The following is a 7,437-nucleotide window of genomic DNA, read 5'->3' as shown; positions in this document are numbered from 1 at the left end:
CGTGAGGCGGCAGTTTTTCCCGCATGCGTGTACAATCAATGCGCGAGAAATGATTAGTATATATATCTCTCACGCGCGCTCACTCGAGAGCTCTCGAGAGCTCTTTCTCTCTTTTCGTTTCTCCTCTCCCCGTCTCCCCTATCTCCCTCTCCATCTTCCTAGCGTACTCTCTCAGTCTTTCTCTTTCCCATCTCTCTATCTATCTTTCTTTCTCTCTTCTCAATACTTGTTGTATACAATAGCTACAAAGTATAGCACTTGGTACGGTCGCTATAACACCATGGCAACTCGCGGCGCGTCAGCGGTCACCATGACAACACGGGCCGCGTCTGCGATCACCATGACAACACTATCCGCGTCTGCGATCACCATGACAACACTAGCCGCGTCTGCGATCACCATGGCAACACTATCCGCGTCTGCGATCACCATGGCAACACTAGCCGCGTCTGCGATCACCATGGCAACACTAGCCGTGTCTGCGATCGCCATGGCAATAATAGCCGTGTCTGCGATCGCCATGGCAACACTATCCGCGTCTGCGATCACCACAATCGTGAAAAAGTGAGACCGCGTTCATTCTCAGGGATCTTAAAAGATCCAGACGATTATATTTACTGAGAGATTTCTATGAAATTTCCAGAGAGTCTCTCCTGTCTAATAATTCATCAGCACAACGTACGCACGGAGGAATTCTCCCTTCTCAAGAGGAAAATCTTGGTCAATTAAGTATGAAGTGCTCTCATCTCTACTGACAAATACTAGAAAATCTCACCTACTATCCCCAGCGAACAAAGGAATTCTTCCTGAATTAAGATGAAAAAGAATCTGATGAGACGAGTTGAAACAAATCGTATTATCTTCCCCCCCCCTCCGACAAAGTAGCAACCGCTAAGTCCGAAAACCCACATAGTCCGAAGGCACCGCCTAGGTCCGAAAACGCCACTAGTCCGAAGGCCCGCTAAAGTCGAAAACACACTAGTCCGGAAGGCATCGGCATAGTCGAAAACCCACTAGTCCGAAGGCCCCGCTAACGCCGAAAACCGACTAGTCCGAAGGCGCCGCTAGTCCGAAGGCTCCGCTAGGTCGCGAAAACCCACTAGTCCGAAGGCCACGCTAAGTCCGAAGCCACGCTAAGTTCCGAAAACCCACTAGTGCCGAAACCACTAGTCCGAAGGCCCGCTAGTCCGAAAACCCACTAGTCCGAAGGCCCGCTAGTCCAAAACACCATTCCCCTAGTCCAGAAAGGCCGCACCTAAGTCGCCGAAGGCGACGCGCTAGTCCAAACCCACTAGTCCGAAGGCCCCAACTAGTCACGATTGGAAAACTAAACATATTTTCAACTGATAATTATTTAGGCAAAAATTGTATGCTGATTGATGGCGCCACGTCAAGGTATGGCTAGCAGGAGAGTGGAAGAGAATAAATGTCATAAACCACATGCTGCAGATGGCCATGCAGATATTTACACTCGTCACTGGTTAGAACGCTGCTGATGTATTTTCAAGAAAAACATAGAACAAATAAAATTTTCCGCACAACATCCCACACACAACACACACACACACTCCGCCCTACATCCACTGTGAGATGTTATCGGGAGTGAGTCAGGCCATTATGGACCTAGCGGGCCTTTGGACTAGGCGGCAGTTACCGAGTCCCCACGCTGCCGCCCCCACGAAATACACCCAATCTCCAAACCCCACCACCCATCCACACACAACCCCAACACTAAACCCTCTGCCCCCAAACCCCACAGCATCCCCTAACCCACGAAACCCTACTCATACCCCCGCCCCAAACCGGCCGCACCCAACCCCCGCTTCTAGTCACAAAACCAGAACCCGACACGTGTATTTGCTCGTCGGCTGTATGTGACAACAACAACTTAGTCGTAGACATGCAGCCTTGTATTTTACCATATATGGCCTTCCCTCATAAATCAGCCAGCATAGCTAGCGCTGCAGGCAACAGCCCCTATTAGCCCATCAAATATGACATGCTTCAAAGATCACTGGGCCTAGCACACACAACAACACACATTATACGCACAACGCACAGAAGGCACGCAAACGCACGCAGCAGACACAGCTATCGACCGATCGCAACACCGCACACGCACAGACACGCACACCACACATGCAACGCAAGCGGGCGCGCGTGCGCAAACGCACACACACCAGGCAGCGTTATCACATGCAGCATCACGTGGTATCTTGTTGGAGGTGATATCTCGTATTAGCATTCTGTTCATTCAGGCATCACGCACCCCACCCCCCCGTGGTAGCGATACTCTCTCTCTCTCTACACGCGAGTGGTGTCTGTGTTATTCCGCAGTGGCGGACTCGCCTCGGACAATCGAATATGCGCTAGGCAGTTTTGTAGCCGCTGCTTCAATGCAGAAATGCAGCATGCAGGAATGCAAGGCAGGGCAGAGACAGGTAGGTATAGGGACGGGCAGGCAAAAAAGGTAGGCAGGCAGGATTAGGCAGGCAGGCGGGCAGGCAGGCAAGTAGTAGGCAGGTAGGCAGGATAGGAAGGTAGCGGTAGGCAGCTAGAGCAGGCAGGTAGGACAGGCAAGCGAAGGATAGGGGAGGGCAAGGCAGCTATGGCAAGTGAAGGCAGGCAGGCATACAAGGCAGGTATGCAGGTACAGGCAGGCAGGCAGGTAGGCGCAGCAGGAAGGCTAGCAAGGTCAGGCAGGTAGGTAGGTAGGTAGCAGGCAGGACAGGGGGGAGGATAGACAGGCAGGAAGGTAAGGGCAGGTAGGTTCAGGCAGGTAGGGCAGACAGGCCAGGCAGGCAGGTAAGGTTAGGTAAGGCAGGCAGCGTAGGTAGGCAGGTAGCAGGGCAGCAGGATAGGTAGGGCCAGGCAGGCAGACAGGCAGGTAGGCAGGCAGTAGGCAAGAAGGCAGGCAGAGCCAGCAGACAGGCAGGTAAGAGTAGGCAGGCAGGATAGGCAGGGGTGGCCAAGGAAGGCAGGTAGGCAGGTGGCAGAGAAGGTAAGGCAGGCCAGGTAGGCAAGCAGGCAGGCAGGAAGGTAAGGCTAAGTGACAGATGAAGGCAGGTAGAGAGGTAGGAGAGATAGAAGGACCAAGGCTGGGCTCAGGCAGGTAAGGTAGGCAAGCCGGGCAAGTGCCAAGGTAAACAGGATAGACAGGCAGGAAAGTAAGGTCCAGGCAGGCAGGATAGGTGGGTAAGGCAAGGTAGCAAGCAGGCAGGCCAGGCAGGTATGCAGCGTAGGAGAGCAAGAAGGCCAGAGCAGAGCAGGTAAGGTAGGCACTAGGCAGGATAGGCAAGGGTAGGCAGGCAGGCAGTAGGTTAGGTAGGTAGGCAGGTAGGCCATGTAGGCAGCAGGACAGGCAAACAAGGCAGGACAGGAAGTAGGGCAGGCAGGTGGGCAGGTAGCAGGTAGGCAGGTAAGCAGATAGGCAGGTAGGCAGGCAGGCAAGCAAGGTAGAAAGCAGGCAGGTAGGTAGGGCAGTAAGGCAGAGTAGGAATGTAGGCAGGCAGGTAGCCAGGTATTAGCAGGTATGGCAGGTAGGAAGGTAGGAAGGTAATGCAGGCAGACAGGCAGCTAGGCAGCTAAGGTAGGGTAGGCAGGCAGCAAAGCAAGAGCAAGCAGAAACCCACCACCCCGCAGGCTAGCAGGCAGCAGCAGCAGCAAGGCAACCACACCACCACCACAGCACCAGCAGCAGCAGCAAGCACCACCACCACCACCACCACCAGCAGCAGCAAAGCAGCAAGCAGCCAGCAAGCAGCAGCAGCACCACCACCGACCCCAGCACAGTCAGGCAGGCAGCAGCACCACCACACGCACCAAGCAGGCAGCAGCAGCAGCAGCAGCATCGGCAGCACCACAACCACACCACAAAGCAAGCAAGCACCACACCAACCGTACCAGTACCAGGCAGCAGCACAGCACCACGCAGCCAGCACACCTACCACCGACAACACACCAAGCAGCAGACAGCAGCAGAAGCAGCAGTACAACGCACCAACCAGCAGCACAACCAGCAGCACCAGCACCAACGCAAGCAGCCGCCGCCGCGAGGCGCCACAATTCGCCACCGCCATCATCATCACCACACCATCAGTTTCACCATCACCCATCCAACCATCAGTGCTTCACACATCGACCATCACCATCACCATACACCACACCACCACCCACCACCACCACCCACCACCACCAAACCCAACCATCAGCCGAGACCATCACCACCATCACCACTACAACCACATGGCCAGCCGTACCGACCACCACCACCACCACCACCGACCCTACCGACCACCACCACCACAGCCAAACCACCACCACGACCACAACCACCACCATACCATCATCATCGATCACGTTGCAGACGACATCAACCCCGCCACCACCACCACCAGATCACCACTACACGGCCGCCAAGCCACCACACCACCACCACCATTCCCAACCACCACCAGGTGGCAAGCAGCAGCAGCAGGCAGTAGAATTACACAGCAGGCAGCACCACGCCACCATCATCATCATACACCACCAACCAGCAGCACATCGTCACGATAGGTGCAAGACAGACTCCGCCGTGCACTCACGCAGCCTATCCCGCTGATGACTCAGCCTGAGAGGGCGAATATGACATTTGCATAAACAGCAACGTCTATATCAACAAACACATTTTCCGTGAAACGCGCCGCATAAGAGCAATTCACCGACGAACGCCATATCAGGGCTTACAAATCCAAACTCCATTGATGTACGTAGGGCGCCTGCACGATTTTTTCCAACCTTACTATCTTCTCTCTCTCACTCAACTATCTCTACCCCTCCCCTTTCTCTCTCACTCTTCGCCAATGCCCACACCAATTCACAAAAAGACCCTTCAAGAACATTGACGCATGTTAAATTGACAATTGCGGCCATTTAAAGAATATTGGGCACGAACTTCATTAACGCCGCTAGTCAAGTTGCAGCAGCACAATAGCGACGCTAATATCGGGCTAAACATGTCGACTCCGCGCTGTCCGCTGGCCACCGGACGCAACCGCTGTCGCCGTTGCTGCACCACCACCTCGCGCCTCTTACACCGCTGCCGACACACCACCACCGCCGCCACCACTGCCACTACCACGACCAGCTGCCGAACACCAACCGGCCTGCCGCACCACTGCAACCGACCTGCCACTGCCACCACCGACCGCCGCCACACGCCAGCTACACGCTGCAAACACCACCAGCCGCCAACCAATACACCGAGCGCCACTGCCCACACCACCCGCTGCGCACCACTGCCAACCACGCCGCTGCCACCATTGCCACACCACTGCCTGTCATCGTTGCTTGCCACCACTGCCGCTGCCACACTGGCCACCAATGCCACCAGCCGGCTGCACCACCAGCAGCTGCCACCATACCGCCGGCTGCCCGACCGAACGCACCGCTGCCACCACGCCCTCACTACCCAGCTGGCCACCAACTGCCACCACCGACCGCTGGCACACCCGCCCGCTGCCCACCCAACCCAGACCATGCACCGAACGGCCGCTGCCAACCCCGACCGGGCTGCACCAGCTGTCCACCGCCCCCCCCCCCCCCCCCCCGCCCCAAACCACTGCGCACCACGCACCGCCTGCGCCACGGCACTGCCACCACGACCAGCCACTCGGCCACGCACCACTGCTGCATCAACCAACCCTCGCCACCACTGCCACCACACCGGACTCAGCGCTGCCACCACTCGGCCAATAACCACCGCTGCCCACCACTGGCCCCTGACCGCCGTCGCCGACACACCCACCACAACGAACACAACCACCACCCGGCTGCCACACACGACCATCATAACCAACCAGCAGCAACAGCAGCACCAGACCACCAACCAGCAATCACCACCACCACCGCCAATCACCGCTCGCGGAGCCGGCCGCCGACACGCTGCCGTCGGCTAAAAACACAGGCCTCATTGCTGCTTATATTAATAGTAAATTTTTGCAGGCGGTGGAATCAAGCTGAGAGGATCAACGCGGTTTAAAAACGCGGTCAGGTCAACAGCGATGAATGAGAAGGAAAAATCTGTGCCACCGCAGCCGAAGACGACCGCGCATACCGGTCGCCGAAGGCGATGCCAACACACAGAGAATGGATAGAAGCAGATATCACTAGACAAAGAAGTGCACTCACGAAGAGTGGCATACCTGCCGCAGCGACATACGCCATACGGGTAAACCATACAACTGACGAAACACAGCGAATAACCCAGCGATAATACGCCAGCGTAACTGGCAAGGAGGGTACAGCTGGCTTATGCTGGCATTTGCTGAGCTAGTTTGCATCGTAGCAAGACCCGCATGCCGTTGACTGCTGCTCGCCTCACAGTACACCGCTTGCTGGATCGCTGCAGCTGGACTGGCCTCGCAGTGACTCGAAACGCGCTAACATATCGAATTGCGGAACACACGAAACACACAAACACACTAACACAACGAAGTGATCACCAATAACCTCACCCAACTCCAGTTGGGCCGAGTAAAATTACTGTCAACAACGTCGCCCACCAACATGACACATACAATGACCACAAAACGATGATGATGACAAGTGAGAGTGACAATGATTAAACTGCGACAAAGATAACAATGAAAATTACTATGACAATGGTAACAAATGACAAAATTCAACTGACTACGATGAATGATAGACAATTACAATGAGTGACAATGGTGACAATGACAAATGACGACATCAGATAGACTATAACTAACGATAATGAGGTGACACGCGACAACAAATGACTACAACAACGATAATAGACAAATGACAATGAATGTGACAATGACAATAATGATGAACAACAACTACGCGCCAGATGACAGCGAACAACAATAGTGGACGAATGAAGACGGGACTGCCGGTGGCCTAATTAAACAATGTATGCCGCTAACAATTTGCTGCCATCGCTGACAACTGGGAACTTGTAAGACATTGCTCGATCACATTGCCGCCACTAACTGCCAGCGCTATGTCTCTGTGCACCTACTTCAGACCGATTATCCCCGCTCGATCGTCACGCGGCCCCCGCCCCACCCCCATGGGCTACTTGATGATTATCGCTGTATCAGTTTTATCCGTTCTTAATTTTGCCGCAGCACACTTATTTGAAGCAGACGAAGCCAAGCATAAATTAAGGCCTTAATCAGGATCAACTATGCGTGCGCAGTTGGGGAGGGGGGGGAACTGGCATGTTTAAATACAGAGCTCAGGTAGCGTTAATAGTAAGCTAGCAGTGAAAACCCCGTGTGACAGCCATAGGTAGTGATTGTAGTCGGTTTTCCGACATCGAAACGGCGATCGGCGGAGTCTGCGCTTCTCAATGCTTAATCGCGGGCCCATTAAAACCCCTGCTGAAACATGCCAGAGGATCGAAGAGTATGTGATGTACTAGGCGGG

At 54.7% G+C, this 7,437-nt stretch overlaps 1 protein-coding gene across 1 annotated transcript in view; it reads right to left on the bottom strand.

Annotated features, from left to right (window-relative positions):
• Positions 1-270: 270 nt before the first annotated feature.
• The window catches only part of LOC106818901 (THO complex subunit 2-like), a 17,694-nt gene continuing 10,527 nt past the window's right edge, over positions 271-7,437 (bottom strand). Inside the window, exon 8 of the mRNA XM_014823570.1 lies at positions 271-539. Coding sequence (XP_014679056.1) covers positions 271-539 — 269 coding nt within the window. The remainder of the gene's footprint in view (positions 540-7,437) is intronic.

This window comes from Priapulus caudatus, unplaced genomic scaffold (assembly GCF_000485595.1).
Source record: "Priapulus caudatus unplaced genomic scaffold, Priapulus_caudatus-5.0.1 Scaffold2632, whole genome shotgun sequence".
In the NCBI taxonomy this organism is placed as follows: Eukaryota; Metazoa; Priapulida; class Priapulimorpha; order Priapulimorphida; family Priapulidae; genus Priapulus; species Priapulus caudatus.
This window is presented reverse-complemented; position numbering and strand designations above follow the sequence as displayed.